Source organism: Pogoniulus pusillus, chromosome 8, assembly GCF_015220805.1.
Source record: "Pogoniulus pusillus isolate bPogPus1 chromosome 8, bPogPus1.pri, whole genome shotgun sequence".
NCBI lineage: Eukaryota > Metazoa > Chordata > Aves > Piciformes > Lybiidae > Pogoniulus > Pogoniulus pusillus.
Window position 1 is genome coordinate 658,750 of NC_087271.1, and position 17,339 is coordinate 676,088.

Genomic DNA, 17,339 nt, shown 5'->3' on the forward strand with positions numbered 1-17,339 from the left:
GCAGTGCCTAAAAACTGATCCATCACCCTCAGGATGCTCAGAAGTGTTCTCATGCTTTATGCAACAAGTTTTGAAGGCTTTTCACGTTAGCCACCAATTTCACACCGACACAGCAGCTCCTCTGCTAACTCCTACCAAAGGCTTTTTACCTGCACTACGGAGGAGTTGAGGTATTCTGCACAAACTCCAAATGGCTGAACCAACGCAGAGATTGCCTGAAAGAAGCACAGCAAGAACTGAGGGTCACAGAGGAGAGATCTTCTCAGAGCTGGTCGTCTGTACCTCTACAGGCAACCGGCTCATAGAGGAACATCTAGTCACTCGCAACTCGGCGATGATGCACAAGTGCCTTACAACAACACACGGTTCAGGAAAGAGATTTTACTGCAGGGCATACAGCATGTGTTAGTTTGGCCTGTAAAATATCTCTCTCTATATACATATATAGATTATTTCCTTGTTCTCACTAATCTTGGCCCTCTGATCATTCTGCTCATCTCCTCTGTGTGATCCTGTTTCAGTCACAGGAATACAGAGAATGGAAGGAGCCACATCACATTTTGGTGGCTCTCTACAGCAATGAAAAGTGGAAATGCAAGAGTTAAAGCCATACACCAAATTTCCTTCCCAAAGCATTAAGGGAGGGAAAGCTTTTGTAAATATCACCTACAGATGTCAAGATCTCTCCCATCACGATTCTCAAGTGCTACCTATCATCAGGAACAGGAAAGGGAGAAGTCTTGTGACAGAAGGTGAACTTACCCCAAGTTCAATATCTTCTGAATTGAGTTTGGATTGAATTGCTGAAAATCCACCCAGCTCTGCAAACTGAAACAACATCATCAGTGTTATGCTAGTGTGCCACACAAAAGAAGCTACTCAGATCTCCTCTCAGCCTTCTCCTCTGCAACCTAAACAGCCCCAGGCCTCTCAGCCTCTCTCCACAGGGGAGATGCTCAAGTCCCCCACTCATCCTCATGACTCTTCACTGAACTTTTTCCAGCAGGTCCCTGTCTCTCTTCAACTGGGGAGCCCAAAACTGGAAGCAGTATTGCAGGTGTGGTCTCACCAGGGCAGAGCAGAGTTTCCTTACATGCAGGCAGGATTAAAATCTTAAAAGACTACTTTTGGGTGATTTACAGAAAAATGAAGAGTGGAAGCACAAGACAGTGGCAAGGGAGAGAAGAAATTCTCTCTGAAAGCAAATGAATTAACATGACAAATAACAACTCTGCTTGGCTTAGATTTACCTACCCTGTTTACCAGATCCACCAGCCACCCGTGGGGTTCCTTGAACAAATAAAACACACACATTAGTTGCTGTAGCATCAACGCTATGAACTATGTGTCCTGAAACAGAGATCTGCACAGACACATTCAGCCCACTAACCACCCCTCAAATGCATTCAGTATTACTTCAAGTTAAACAACACAGTGTTTGTAGCAGCTCCTTCCTTAAGCCTAGCTGAAGCTCTGCTCGGTTCTCTTTGACATCATCCCTTTTTTGGCCTCTGCCTGACATCACTGCCCATGTGCTGTGGCAACAGTACACACTGTGGCTGCTGACTCAGAAGCAGCTGTATTTATAGCACAGTAGCACTGTGGAACATTACTAAAAACCCCTTCCCAGAGCAGTGCTTGCTTCCTACAGCTACTAACTTGTTTCCTGAAAGAGAGATTAACTCCACTGATGGTTTTTTTCAGACCCACTGATCTGGAACAACTGTGACAATTCAGTGCAAACCTCAAGAACTGCCTCTTTGGTCAGTGTGTCAGACTTGAAGATATCCCTGCCCTTGGCTGTCAGCAAAGCATGAATCCTCTTCTAGAGCTGCATGCTTTGAGCTATCCTGGGCATTTCTGTCTCAACAGGCAAGCGAATGCCAGTCCTTAGGTACGACAGATCTACCCCCCTGATCCTTGTGCTACTTCAGACACCAAGTCCTAGACCTAGCCTCTAGCTGAGAACTGGAACAATCTGAGAGGACAAAACTCTTTCTAGAGAGCAAAGGATCTGGCTGCTGTAGTTCATGGTGGTGCACTTAAGCCTTCTTGTGTTATAAGTGACTACTACTCAAACAATCTTCTCTGAAACAGGTTGTAGGGGACGGCCATGCTCACCTTCTGGAAAGTGGATATGGGTGAGACAGCATGCATGTTCCCCTCCCCAAAGACTTCTGCCCAGTTTCTCTGGCACACCTTCATTCGATTCTTGAAGTGATATTCATTGTCAGGGTTGAATGCCTTGGGAAGAGAAGCACATGGCAGTAACCAACAAGGCTGATGCCACTCTCAAACTCATCTTGATAATGTCTGACATTTTCAACTGGGCATTCTCCTGGTTGACAGCTAAAGATCTAGCAGAAATTAAGGTCTCCTGCTCTTTCCTCTCAGATTTCATTGTGTTGTTCTCCACAGACAACACCCAAGAGGCAGGTGAGCAGGCAAAAGGGAGCGGTAAAGTCGAAGCACCAGTGTAAAACTCCAACAGTGCAGGGGCAGCAGATGTGCTTTCAGCACCACCACTCCAGGCACTGCTCGCTGGATGTGCACAAGCCCCAGGGAGCGGCGGCCGCGGGTCGGCAGACCACACACCATGGCTTCAGGCACTAGGGAACAGCAGCAGCAGCACAAACAGCAAACATCAAATACCCAGGCGCTAGAAACAGCATCAGAGAGGCAAGTACCATCGTAAGCACGCTGAGCAGGCCCACGGGGATGGGATCTTGTTTCACTCTCTCTGCAACCAGGTCCACTAGCAGCATAAGCATGTTGTATATTCCTTCGTGGATTTCAGTTCCCCACTTGTGAACAGCACTGGATGTCAAGAGCTAAAACGCAGAAATAAAACAAGTCAAACAAGCAAAAGGAATTCTCTGGAAGTTTGAGCATGGTCACAGCTGCCCAGGGCTGTTTTCAGAGCAAAGGCTTCCTTAGAGTGTAGTCAGCAGTGTCTGGTAGGCTTTTCAGATGCTATTCCTGCACCAAGGGCCGGAGAGTTAAGTCACTTGCTGAAGTAACCCAAGAACCCCTTCAATCACGGTTCCTGACAGCAAACAAAACCTTACCAAGGCAAACTGTTCTCCATCCCCATGCACTAGCAAAGACTGCAACCCCTGCAAAGAGCAGCTACCGCGGAACTCGTTTGTTTGAAGAGTTAATAGCGGTGTGCTCAGTCTGCAAGCCGGTGTGCCACGGAGCTGCTCTGATTCAGCTCTAATAACCATTTACCACTTCACACCTTCTAAGCTGCTCCTACTGCAAAACAAAGGAACATGCAGCACGAAGAGAGAGGCATTTAACGCTGCTTTCCCGCCTACTGAAACCTGTTCTTTAAGTCTGGTCTGATGTGGTTGTTTATGAAGGACATGAAGCTTCCACCTGAAAGCTTAATTTAATTGCTCCTAGTTGTGCCTCAACACAGGCAGCTAAAAAGCTAAACGCTTCAAATACAATTATTTTGGTGTTGCTCAGAGAGTTCATTGCAGCTCAGCACATTCTGAACGTTTTACAGATTACCCTTCCGGAGGAGCAATCTACACTGCTTGGTTAACATGCAAAGAGCCTCAAGTGACACAAAAAGCACTGTATGTAAGGTTAATACTCTAACAGGCAATTGGGAATGGAGTGTTCCTCCCTTACATCTCTGTCTGCCTTCAATCTACTTACATTCGCAGCATTTTAAAGATTAGGACCAAGTAAGACTTTGCAAGACGTAGCTATGGTCTAAAAACTGGGCAAGAGATTTAGACAGTATCCAAAATGAATGGAATAGTGAGGGGAAAAAGAGAATTAGTTTGGAGAGCTCTATAGGGAAAATTCAAAATGACCTAGAGAACAACAGTCAGAGTGGCACAGTAAGCACTGAAGGGAAAGAGAGGTTCTGAACAGATGATGAGAAGAGGTTAAAAGAGAAAGAAAGGGTTACAGGAAAGATAGAGAAAGAGTAGGGTTAAAAGAAACCTGACTCTGGACTTGCCACTAATGGCTGTATCCAAGGCCTTTAAAGCTGTCTTTAGGCTCCATTTATTACTAAGGAGCTCTTCATTAAAGGAAAAATCCCAAAGCCTATGTGCTAGAACTGGCCAGAGTTGCAGAACTAGGACTTGGTCTGATTTTAATCTAAGCCTATGCATGTTTCAATCTAGGAAAATCATCTGAGCACAATCTTAACCTAAGAACCCCCTCTCTTAGGTACTCTGGCTACTGAACTTTGGCTTAGAAGACACCATTTCCACCACGAACAATGCAAAGGCACACTCAAGTGCTCTATCGTACCTACTTACCTTCTTAAATGCTTCAGGCATGCATCTGTCCATAAACCTCTTGCAATTCTCATCAGAATCAGAAAGACCTTCAGAGAAGGGAGAAGACTTCTGTAAAGTCTGGTTTGTGTTTGTTTTTCCAAACGTGCTTTGACAGATTAAGCTCAGGGACCAGGTTTGTGGGACACCAACCAAAGGCAGCAGTAAAAAGTGTGCTGCTGCTCATTCATAACTAGCAGGCTTCTTCAGCCATAAAAGCAGCACTGAGGCAAGACAACTAGCCTTTTGGAAAGGTTTCCCAATGTCCCATCTCCTGCAACTTCGAGCTGTATTAGCACCATCTGTATCTCTCCCTTCAGAGTTGGTAACTTACACTGACTTCAAATCATTTCTGATGCTTGGCAACAGTTCCCCACCCCAAATCGAAGCACAGGTTAGAAACAAAGCAGCCAACGAGAACCACCTAACCAAGTTCCATTCTTCCAACAGATTGTAACACCCCCTTAGCCTGCCATCAGGCATGATGGAAGAACTACCTCCTTGTCTCATTACATAGCAGCCCTCTGGACTCTTAATGCTAAAGTACTGAATAGAGAGAAGCCTAATTTGCGGCCAGTGCAGTACAAGCATTTCACTAGGGGAAAAGCAACCAGCTGTACAGCCTGGTAGAGCACAGATTCAGATGGCAGCTTGTTTTGACTCGTGGCAAATAACCAGCACAATGAGAAAAGGAGGCAGTAGTTCAGCTCTGGAAAAACCAGTAACTGCCACAATCATTAGAACCTAGAGAAACGTGTGCTCCACTTCAAAAAAAGGCTGGGGTACACAAATTACTCGAGAGAAAGGGGAGGGGGACCAGAGACACGATATTCTTTAGAGAGCACTGGGTAGAACAGTTCAGTGCCATCCACTGGCACAGGGTGCTGAGTAAACAACTCTCAGATTGACAGAAACTCACACCACCTCCTTTGTGTGCGCCGAAAGAGAACTTACCCAGCCTCGCTAGGTAGGTGGAGGCGATTAGGCACTTGCCCAGAGACTCTTCTCGCTTATAGGGTATGGACCAGTGATCAGTTAAAACCCTGCTCTCCAGTTCATACAAGTTAGTCGTTGGAAACTCAATGCCTTCACCAGAGCAGTTCCCATTTTCATCGTTTTTCTGCAAACAGAAAGCAAGTTGAAGTGAAACAATTTTTCTCTCCTACACACTTTAAAGGACTTAGCAGCTTCAGAAACTGCCACTGTGCTGGTAACAGGCATGACAAATTCCCCACGGCCCTGAGGCTCCTCATGTTCTTCAAAGCACAGCTTCATATTTCAATTTGAATTGAAGGGATTACATACCTTTATGTGCTTGGTGCAGGTAATAACTGCTGTGTTTACATAGCTAATTGCTAATTGCCTGTTTAAGTGACAAATCTTGTTCCTTAGCATATCAGATCCCAGAGCCCAGTGGTAAGTACTTCCAGTCCTTGCCAGAGACTGTAGGGTACAAACCTTGATCTTCATAGATCTGCATCTTAATCCTCTGTTCAACAACTGCTGTAGAATATGGAACAGCTCAATATGGAACAGCTTAAAGGAGGCCAGTTTCATCACTGCTCACATTAGGAGACACAAGACAACAATCCAGTACAGCAGGACTGATTTCCTTGTTCACTAGCCAGCTCTACAGAAACACTTACAACTCAAATACAGTTGTCAACAAGGAAGCTGTACCTGTCCTTCTCTTCAAGTCAGAGAGACTTAGTGGAGAAATGCTCAGAGAGGCAAGGAGAGAAAACCTTTACAGGTTTCCTTGCTAGTGCCACGAAACAGCGGAAGAGATTTCCGTGCACAAGCAGCACACAGAGCCAGCTCCGTGCTCTTTGCTAGGTGCCATACGAGGTGACTTGCCCCAGCAGCACCAAATGAGGAGTGGCCAAGTTATCCATTGACTGCCTTTTGTTTATTTGTTAACCCCAGACAGACCCTGGCTACCCAATGTGCCAGAGAGTTCACATGCACTAACTCGCCCTGCCTCCAGAACAGCGTGCAGCTGAAGCAGCACAGAACATCTCCATCCAGCCTGGCAACGAGGAGGAGCAACTGTCAGGGACTGAGCAAAACATGAGCGTAGTGATGGTAACAAGATCCCCCCAAGACAGAAGCCAGGGACATGGAAGGAGGAAGAAGCAGCAGGAAAGACGTTCGAGAGCGAAAAAAAGCCAGTGTCAGGCAAGTGACTAAAACAAACAGAAAGGAGCAAACCAAAGGCAAGGACTGGAGTCAGGAGGAGTCGGCACACACCGAACGTAGCAGTGACTGCTCGCAGCTCTCCCACTGCCCCTGCGGTTTGCAAGGTTAGATCTGTTTATTAAATACCAGATGTGTCAAGATCACAACGATCCAAAAACACTAAGCCAAGGAAGCAGCAGCTGTACAGAGCTCATTCCCCAGAGTACAGTGCTGCAATGACCACAGCACACAGCGGCTGGGGCTCTGGAGAGCAGCAGTACAACTGTACAGGAACAGCGCCCAGAACGAAGCCAACACGTCCGTGCTGGGGAAGTGAGAGGCCACCTCTCTGCACCCCTCAGCAAACAGTCCTGCACCTGCCGTCGTGGGAAGCTGCACTACAACTGCCCTGAGTATCAGCCTGCAAAGCTGCAGCCATCTGCTCCAGTCTTGTGCTTGAAAGCCCAACATCATTCACACCTAAGGAATCAGGCCCGGCTTGAACACTTCCCGCTCTGAAGGAGAGATGCTCAAGGTCTGCCTGAAAAGACACTGCAAGCATTTCCAAGTTTCCTATGAGGCATCTCCTTATACCAAATGAGCAAACAACAGTGTAGCCTGCGGCTTCTGGAAAGGACACAGACCCACTTCCCGTGGAAAACAAACGTGCCCCACAGCAAGAGCAGGGATCCAAGCCTAAGCAGCTAGACCGACTCAGAGAGAAACACCCCAGGCGCTTCTTGAAGTGAGGGGCCCAGAACTGCACACAGTACCTGACTTGGGTGGTTATAAATCTCTATTTTAAGCGTGAATGCACAAGAGAATCACTCCCTGACCTCTCCAACAGCTTAGAGCCCTGTCTTCTATAAGCAGAATAAGGTGAGACTCTGGCACAGGCTGCCCAGGGAGGCTGTGGCTGCCTCCTGCCTGGGGGTGTTGAAGGCCAGGTTGGATGAGGCCTTGAGCAGCTGAGGCTAGCTGAGAGGTGTCCCTGGGCATGGTGGGGAGGTTGGAGTGGATGATGTCTGAGCTCCCTCCCAAGCTGAGCCATTCCATGTGTCTATGAACCACGCAGTGAAAATATGGGGGGGGTTACAGCAGAGATACCCAATGGGTGCAGTACTGGGAATGGTGCCCTGACAGCAATGGGAACTCCCTGCACTGCAGGGGCACATCTTCAGCATGTCCCATTAAGCAGAGACAAGAAGGCTTTTGCTTCTTAGTTTTCCCCTACTAAACCCCTGCCCAGAAAGGTGCCAGTCTGTTCAGCCACAATGCATAGTCCCGATTTGGTCATCACTGACTGACAGACACCTGCCTGGATGTGTTCCTGTGTGATCTGCTCTGGGAGGGGGGCTGGACTGGATGAGCTTTGGAGGTTCCTTCCAGCCCCTGACACACTGTGATTCTGAAGACACCTGTTTAAAGGGAGGGAGATATTTTCTGTAGACATTTAGAAACAGCAAAGTTGTACTTCACCAAAGAGACCCCAAAAGAGGCTTCCGGGGAGGCTGGCACAGCCTTGAGTAGAGCTTTAATGTAGAGCAAAGTCTTTCTTTACAAGCTCTGATTTGACCTGTGCACCCATCAGCAGTCTGCACTAATGAGTCTTAGCTGCTCTAAGTGTTAATTGCAGCTGCCTGTTCCTGCTGCCATGTGTTGCATTTGTGAATGTCAACAGAGCCAGCAAGAGCTTCAGCCTGTGCTGGTTAGTGAGCTAGGAGAAGTGATGCAAGAGCAGAGCTGACACTGCACCCTGCAGCAGCTCCTAGCTGCTGCTAATAAATCCCTCACCTTACAGAGCCATACACAAACCGAAGTGAACGCTGGAGAGTGGACACTTTGAGGCTGGAATTTTGTGTGTGTGTGGAAAGAACAAGGGGACACAGGCTCAAGTTGTACCAGGGCAGGTCTAGGCTGGATGTTAGGAGGAAGTTGTTGGCAGAGAGAGTGATTGGCATTGGAATGGGCTGCCCAGGGAGGTGGTGGAGTGGCTGTGCCTGGAGGTGTTGAAGCCAAGCCTAGCTGGGGCACTTAGTGCCATGGTCTGGTTGCTTGGCCAGGGCTGGGTGCTAGGTTGGGCTGGATGAGCTTGGAGCTCTCTTCCAACCTGCTTGATTCTATGGTTCTATGACTCTATGAAAGGCACCAATTATCAAAGAGCAGCAAATGTCTTTAAAGAGATTTTTATTCATAGTCCACATTTGGAAGACATGACTCAGTCTGCAGAAACAAAGTGAACAGAGCCATAACCTCAACAGAAGATAGACAAAGGCAGCAGGGTATTCAATTTATTCATGGTTTGAAGGCCAATTTGAGCTTTAAACTCACTGAGTATTTATCATAGAACCCTAGAACGGCTCAGGTTGGAAGAGATCAGCTACTCCAACCTCCCTGCCATGGGCAGGGACACCTCTCAGCTAGGCTCAGCTGTTCCAGGCCTCACCCAACCTGGCCTTCAACACCCCCAGGCAGGAGGCAGCCGCAGCCTCCCTGGGCAGCCTGTGCCAGACTCTCACCACAGTGGTACTGGAGAACTTCTTCCTCAGCTCCAGTCCAGCCCTGCTCTGCCTCAGCTCCAAACCATTCCCCCTTGCGCTGCCTCTGGACACCCTGATGAGAAGTCCCCTGCAGCCTTCCTGTAGGATCCCTTCAGCTGTCGGCAGGCAGCTCTAAGGTCCCCCTGGAGTGTTCTCTGCTCTAGGCTGTGAAGGCTCCAGGGAAAGTCTTAAGAAGGCAGATCCTGTTGTCTGTTAAAAGAAACATGGCTTTGGGGCTAAATGTTTTACAAGTTAGGCCAGACTCAAGAGTACATAACAAGTTTTAGCTCTGATGGCAGCTCTAAGGTGCCCCCAGAGTCTTCTCTTCTCCAGGCTGCACACCCCCAGCTGCCTCAGCCTATCCTCATAACAGAGGTGCTGCAGCCCTTGGATCACCTTTGTAGCCCTCCTCTGGACTCCCTCCAACAGCTGTGTGTCCTTCTTATGCTGGGGACAGCAGCACTGGATGCAGGATTGGAGATGGGGGTCTCAGCAGAGCAGAGTCAAGGGGCAGAATCCCCTCTCTTGCCCCACATTAAGGATCTTCTCCACTAGCAGGCCAGTAAAAAGCCATGGAAGTGTTCTGGCAGCCACTGGGTCACCCGAGGGAGCTGTGCAAAGGCCTGTAGCAGCCATCAGCTTTCTGGCTGGGGCTCACGGTGCACATCACACATCCTGTGGCTACTCCCCCTTGCAACTGAAGGCTTTGCTGGCAAAGATTTTACATCATTTCCCACACTTCTTACGTGTCTCTCACTACAGGGAGGCCCTGGAGACCCCCACCATTTGACCAGACTTGCCTCTCTTGGCTTATTTTCAAGGTGTAAAAATGCAGTTGTGCCCAAACGTAAGCACACGAGCTCCCAAGGGAAGCATCCTCATGTGAACAGTCTCCAGCACAGGGACACCTGGCATCATGTTCCAGAGGTGTTTGCAGAGCTGAATAAACAGCAGTTGTCAAGTAGCCAATTAGTAAAGCATCACTGAGGTCTGTAATACAAAGCTTGCCACAGACTGAAGATTGGTCCTCACACCAAACCTGGGATGTAAATTAATTACCAAGAGGCTCAAAGCTTCCAAGTGTATTCTTTCAGCAGTCAGCTAATTAACTTGTCAAACACTCCTTAAAGCCACTGATGCCTACCACACTGGTCACTTTACATAAAACAACAAGTTTAAGAGGGGTCTGATGCTAATTGGCAGCCTTAGCAATGGAATTACAGCCAAATCAGAATTAGTTTTAACAAACAACAGGATCTGGCTTCTTAAGGCTTTCCCTGGAGTCTCCTAAAATTGGGGCTGTGCAGGCTGGAGCAGAGGAGGCTTCCAGGTGACCTTCTTGTGGCCTTCCAGGATCTGAAAAGGGCTACAAAAAAAGCTGGGGAAGGACTTCTGAGGCTGTGAGGGAGTGCCAGGACTGGGGGGAATGGAGCAAAGCTGCAGGTGGGGAGAGTCAGCCTGGCCGTGAGGAGGAAATTCTTCACCATGAGAGTGGTGAGAGGCTGGAATGGGTGGCCCAGGGAGGTGGTTGAGGCCCCATCCCTGGAAGTGTTTAAGGCCAGGCTGGATGGGACTCTGGCCAGCCTGATCTATGGTAGGGTGTCCCTGCCCTTGGCAGGGGGGCTGGAACTGGCTGATTCTTGTGGTCCCTTCCAAGCCTGACTGATTCTGTGATTCTATGATTTTAAGACTCCAGGGAGACCTCAGAGCTGCCTGCCAATAGCTGAAGGGATGCTACAGGAAGGCTGCAGAGGGACTTTTCCTCAGGGTGTCTAGGGACAGGCCAAGGGGGAATGGTTTGAAGCTGAGGCAGAGCAGGGTCAGACTGGAGCTGAGGAAGAAGTTCTCCAGTACCAGGGTGATGAGACTCTGGCACAGGCTGCCCAGGGAGGCTGTGGCTGCCTCCTGCCTAGGGGTGCTGAAGGCCTTCAGCAGCTGAGTCTAGTTGAGAGGTGTCCCTGCCCCTGGTGGGGAGGTCCCATGCCCATGGTAGATGGTCTCTGAGGTGCCTCCCAACCTAAGCTCTTCTGACTCTACGGCACACAGATGTTTTGGAGCAAAATTAAGCTTTTGAGTTTTGTTACGAACTTCTTTACAGAATCAAATGCAGTCTTACCATAAGCAACAACATACCTGGTCTTTCCTTCTGCTAACTTAAGGGCATGACACCAGTCTATCACTAAAGAAATCCTTATGTAAGAAGCTGATCTGGACTCTCATCTCAGCATAAAGATGCCCTCAGAAAATCCCGATTCCTTTAGTGACTGCTCTCACAAAGGTACGGCACGGTCAGACAAAACACTCCTTGGTCACAAATCAAAGCCCCTCATCGCTCCCCTCTTCTTCCCACACCTTATAACCAAGGACTGCATGGGACTGGGAACAAAAGCACAGTAGGAACTTGAAAAAGCAAAAGCAACTCAGGAAAGCTTGCCCTAAGCTGGGGTTTTCCAAAGGCACTGCTTGTGCTGGTCTCCCTGACTGCCAGGGTGCTGGTGGGACGCTGCTCTCCTCATTCCCCAGCCTGCCTGCCTTGCTGCCCAGAGAGAAGCAGGACTGAGCATCACAGCAAAGCCACCGAGGCTCTGTAAAGACCACGTCTGAGCTGAGAGATCCTTTTCAGCGGAATGGAAAGGAATAGACGTGAGTAGCTTTGCCTTTTTCTACCACTGCTACCACAGCACTCAGTGAAACCCGAGGCAGGCGGATTGGTTACAACCACTTTTGGCAACGCATTTTGAACCTTGCTAACTACTTGCAGGCGAGGGAGGGGCCATGCGAAGCACTGTTAGGAAAGCTATTGGTAAGGAAGCCAAGAGAACACACTTAGCTTGCTTCTGTGTGCAGTATGCTCTCTGATTTATTCAAAAGACTGACTCCAAACAGCCAGATTGAGTTAATAGTGCTACTGACTCCAGTTATGGATAACACAAACCCCATGTCACTTCCAAACAGCTCAAAACGACTTTGTGTGCTACCAGATAGAGGCTGTGCTTCAACACAACAAAAGCAATGAATCAGAAACGCTTAGCATGTCAGTGTTTAATTTGATGTCGATATTTCTCCCTTCCTTTGCCAAAACACCAGGCACTAACAGCCAAGTGCTGCAGGGACACTTCGATGAAGTATTTACTGTGATGGTTCAGTGGCCAAAGGTCAAGCTCTGGAAAGGAGAATTCACCAAGGCCACCAAACGTTCATCTGCACTTCTGTTCTGTGCATGTGCGGCGAGACAGAAGCCAGGAGGGAGCAAGCAGCTGGCACGCAGTTTGAAATGAAGTTCTGCAGTGCAGAAGTATTAAATTGTGATTAACTAATAGGAAAAAAGCACAGATATAAATCTTTAAGTGCCTCTCAAGTTCATGCTCTGCTGGGCATCAGAGCAAGAGGAGCCAGAGCTGCTGCAAAGCAGCGAGCAGGCAGATGAAGGGCAAGAAAGACTGAGCACAGTGGCTTTCCTAAATTAATTTCATTTGGCCCGTGAAGCTGAACTGAAACATATACACTGAGGACTATTCCTATGGGAGCAGAGGTAAGTGAGTTTCCTTTTTTCTTTTCCAAAGTAAGAGCTTACAAAAGAAACAGGCATTTCCTCTCCATCTTTGCCCTCTTCATACAAAGAGCAACTGTTCCTTAATCCAAAAGCAATCCAAATGATCTGCTGGAATTAGCTTCTAACACTGGCTAATTTGTTTTTATTCTCGTTCTTCCTCAGTATTTCACTTCCTTATTAAACAGCTGCCACAGAATAGCACTGTAAACTGGGAAGATGACCAGAAAATGCCTCCAGAGAACATTATACCAAAGAAGTTTCCTGCCCAGCTGAGAAGTTGGCTACAGTCGTCTACCACTGACCCCACAGGCATCACCTTCACGGATGAACCACTCATCATCAAGTGCTCATCTGAACCTGAAGATTACTCTGACAATCACATTACATGCTAAAGGCTTTCAGTTACTTGAAACGAAGTTCACGTTTAAAATGAACAGTATCAGCCCTGTTTTGCCCGAGGAAAGGGCTGACTCCAGCAGCCTTTGTTGTATCAAGAATGGAAATCAGGGTTCATTTATTCCAAAGTCTCAGAAAGTAGTCACAGAACCAGCACCTAAGCAGAAAAGCTACACCGAGGCCAAAATCTACACTGTTGAGAACAGTGATGCCGAAAACCAGGAGTGCTAAAATGCTAATTCCACTTGACGTTCTGATGGCATCCAGCCAGGCACTCAATGCCAGAATCTACCACAGAGCTTTATTTGATTGCTTAATTGTTTTACAAGGCCAATTCCTCCAGAAGCCACACTGTAAAAGGTCCACGTGAGAACGCCAGCAATGCTCACTTTCGCAGAGCTCAGCCAGACGGGAGATTGACTTCAAACTGATAAAACTGTAGGGTGAAAATCATCTCCTTTGCTTGAAGGCTAAATACCTTTTTTTTGGTCTTTAAATAAAGACAGGAGCAAAGAACTTCACAAGCCTAACTCCCGTGGCTTTCCTAACAAAGCACACTCCATGAGCCCCATTTTACAGACCAAAGCAAAAGCAGAGGTTAAGTCACACACCCACCGTGATGCAGCACATCCGTGGCAGAGCTGCTTTTGGTACAGAGCTCTAATAAGGAGGAGAGAGGGGCTTGCACACAACACTTCTGCAGCATGACTAGAGAGAATGGTCCTGGCACTGCTGCTCACTACAGCCACTGGCCTCTTTCTTTTACAACTCCCCCTTCTCTTGAAATCAAATGGCATCTTGGACCAGCATTATTACAAACCCTCTCTAGTAAAACCTGGCATGTATCAGCTTTTGATTCAGTTCAACTACAAAAACCACCATCAGAAGAGCCTGACAGGAATAGCTGGAAGGTAATAGAATCTCTTCATCAAGATTTACCCAAAAGGTCACAGTAATGACTCCCAGAAGCTGTTTAGAAACAAATCAAGATTAGTTTAGTAAAGGTTATGCAAACTGTTGTTATACACTCAGTACTTGCAGGGGGTTCCTACCCCTTAGCACGATTTCAGATTCTCTGGTTACATGATCTGGCCTGCCCCTCTCCATCCCACTCCCCCGCCCCTGCCCCAAATCCTAAAAGCCAGCACCTGCGGCACTCCTGACAGCTCACAGACACACTGACAGCCACTGCCATCACATGCATTTATAGCCTCATTTGAAATGGTAAGGATTTAGTAGCAGCTCATAAAGCAGTTTATCTGCCAGGCACATGAAGGGCTGAGCATACCACTCCTCCACCCCCAGCCCGCAAAGAATCACTGCCTAAGGAACAAACACACAACTCCCAGATTCTTGCCAAAACGCACTTGGATTTCCTCGGGCTGACAGACATACCCAGAGCAGCTATGTCAGATCTCCAGCAGAAGCTGATGATCTCAACCTAGCAAAGTGCTTTGGCACTACACAGGCACAACTTCCAACGTAAAGCTGAACTCCCTGACATTTCGGAAAGACTGCACAGACAAATGTGAAGCTTCTTTCCTATCTCTGAAGTCGTCTGCCCTGTTTCTTTCAATGAGCTAAGCCAGATCACACCGGCAGCATCGATGCCTTAAACCTGAACCAGCGGTGTGCCCTCTGGGGGACATTAACCTGCTGGGACAAAGCCCTAGCCCCTTGTGAAAAGGGGTTTAAAAGTCTGACAGACAGATGACAACACGCACACTGGACCAGCTCAGAGAAGCAGTCCTGCTTCTTGGCCACCTCCCACAAACTCGGACTTCCCCAACACGTCCAGGCACTCCTGAAGATCAGCAGGCTGGACCACTGAAAGAGGATTCCCACTGGTGTGACTTGCCTATTTAAAGAAGCCATCTTTTACTAGAACACGTATCCAGCTGCTGTGCTGTTCTCCAAGACAAGCTTTCCTTTGATCACCACGCTCAGCGAACAGAACAGATCCCGACATTATGTAACAGCCAACAAATAAGCATATGCTAACATAATGGATTCATTACTGATTAAGGAAAATGCAAAGTGTTTAATCATTCATGCATCTATTTTTATACATATGGCAAGCTGCACTCTGACAAAAAAAGGGGGAGGGGGCAAGGGGGATGTAAATGCAAAGCACAGACCTGTTAAATGTGTCCTGGAGAATCATTAAAGCTTTCCTGTCATTTTTAAATTAACCTAACCCCAGTTTTTGTTCACAAAGAGTTGTCAGACCTGAAGATCTAACTTAAGGGAAAGTGTGCAACAGTTGTGCTCCTTGGGTTATGTGTTCACAGATGTTGAGGACACATAAAATCACACAATCAGACCAAAGACCTAATGCTCAACTACCTCCACACTAAGTAAAAATGGGTTTCATTTCATTCAGCAGAGGAAGGACATGGACCTGATAGACTGGGTCCAAAGGAGGCCATGAGATGATGAGGAGGCTGGAGCACCTCTGCACCAAGGACAGGCTGAGGTTGCTCAGCCTAGAGAAGGCTCCAGGGAGACCTAGTAGCAGCCTGCCAGTACTTGAAAGGTGCCTACAAGAAGGGTGGAGAGGGACTGTTTCCAAAGGCCTGCAGTGATAGGATGAGGGACAATGGTTTGAAATTAGAGGAGATTTGGATGTTGGGAAAAAAGTTCTGCACCGTGAGGGTGCTGGAACACTGCAACAGGTTGCCCAAGGACATAGCTGAGGCCTCACTGCTGCAGATACTCAAGGTCAGGCTTGACAAGGCTCTGAGCAATCTGATCTAGTGGAGGATGCCCCTGCTCAGTGCAGGGGGGTTGGACTGGATGACCTTTGGAAGTCCCTTTCAAGTCAAATCACTCTGATTCTGTGAAGTATGACAAGGAGGAAAACACACTCTGCTTGCTGTCGGAGAAAGGGAGATGACACTGAGAGGAAGAGCCGCTGAAATAAGAGTGGGGTCAGTGCAGGGCAGCCCAGGGTGCAAGACGTTTCAGCACCGCGTGTAAGGCTACAAGGAAGCAGGGCGTACCTGTGTGCAGCCCTTCCCTGCGGCCAGCAGCTCTGGGGAAGGGAGCACTACTCATGCCCTCAACACCTAAACACGGCTGGCCTGCAACACGCACTTCTCAGACCCCCCAAGAACTTCATCAAAGAGGAGGGGAGGCAGGAATTACCTATGTCAAAGGCCGATGGGTGGTACTGCGGTACCAGACAAACAGCAGCAGTGCCAAGCCTTGAGGTTCCCCTAGGTGCCGTGACGCTGCTGTTAAAGCCCCGCTGGTTGCTGTGCCAGGCGCTCACACGCAAATGAGTCCAGCCACGAGATCCGAGGCCTGAATTCATACAAAGCTGCGTGTGGCAAGATACCTCAGCCCTGCTGAAACACAGGCTTGGGGCAGTCATTTGCCTCTGTCGAAATGCTTGGCTTCCCCTCCTGGGGGTTAACAAGAGCACAAGTGAGAGCAAACAAGAGCGTGAGTTATAAAGTGTAACGAAGATCGATCGGACAAACGAGCTGAAATAACAGGAGCGAAAAACCCTCACAAGAGTTGTCAGTGTCGTTTGTAATACAAACAAGGCAGTGGAGGGGAGGCAAGTGCTTCTCTGGAGATGTCACACCGACAACCCAGGCTGTCCCAACTGTAACTCCAGTACTAAAATCCACCCTTGGTGGCTACAGAGCTCTGAACGCAAGCGAGCAGAACTCTCTTTTGCTCCCATCCCTTCACAGCCAAGGTTAGAAACCAGTTCCCTGCAGCTTCAATCTGTGACTCCTCCTCTGCAGGGCATACATGCCATCCCACAGATCACCTTACCCCACAAGCACACATCAGCAGCTTGCATGAGCTAAGGATCTAGCCCAGTTAATTCAGTGAACAGGCTCACGTATCGTTGTTGTGCAAGACTGGCCTCCAGCACGCTGCAGCTGTGGATGGGGACGACCTACGCGAGCGCAACTACGCACACGGGAAGGTGCATGTGCTTTTCACGTATGTGGAGACACATGTGCACACAGGCACAGAAAGAGACCACTGCTGGGGAAGGCACTCCTCGGAAGCCTGCTCACTGAAGCCTGGGAGGGTACATGAGCTTCCCTGCTTTTTATTCGCATGCTCAGGTATCTGCTATTGACCACTTCTTCAGAGAGAGACTGTGCAAAGTGGCCCTTCCGTACCACACAGCTGGGCTGTTCTTCTGTTCTCATCCCCACAAGTTCCAGAGTCTGGATACGACTCCTTCATACCAGCACTTCGGGAAAAGGCCTGGAGGAGCAGAGGGCTTGACCACTAAGTGCTACAAGTCTCCTCCAGGCTGCAGGGAAAGCATCATGAGCCTTGCAGAGTTCAGTGCTCTGGAGAAGGATGGAAGAGAGAAGAGAAATAGGCAGGCAAGAA

At 48.4% G+C, this 17,339-nt stretch overlaps 1 protein-coding gene across 3 annotated transcripts in view; it reads right to left on the bottom strand.

The window, feature by feature from the left end:
* USP24 (ubiquitin specific peptidase 24) overlaps positions 1–17,339 on the bottom strand; it is a 75,090-nt gene that overhangs the window by 56,767 nt on the left and 984 nt on the right. For all 3 annotated transcript variants that reach the window (XM_064146924.1, XM_064146923.1, XM_064146922.1), the window contains exons 2-8: positions 5,259–5,424; positions 4,287–4,354; positions 2,688–2,831; positions 2,122–2,244; positions 1,255–1,290; positions 763–828; positions 150–215 (exon numbers count right to left, since the gene is read on the bottom strand). In XM_064146924.1, coding sequence (XP_064002994.1) covers positions 150–215; positions 763–828; positions 1,255–1,290; positions 2,122–2,244; positions 2,688–2,831; positions 4,287–4,354; positions 5,259–5,424 — 669 coding nt within the window. The remainder of the gene's footprint in view (positions 1–149; positions 216–762; positions 829–1,254; positions 1,291–2,121; positions 2,245–2,687; positions 2,832–4,286; positions 4,355–5,258; positions 5,425–17,339) is intronic.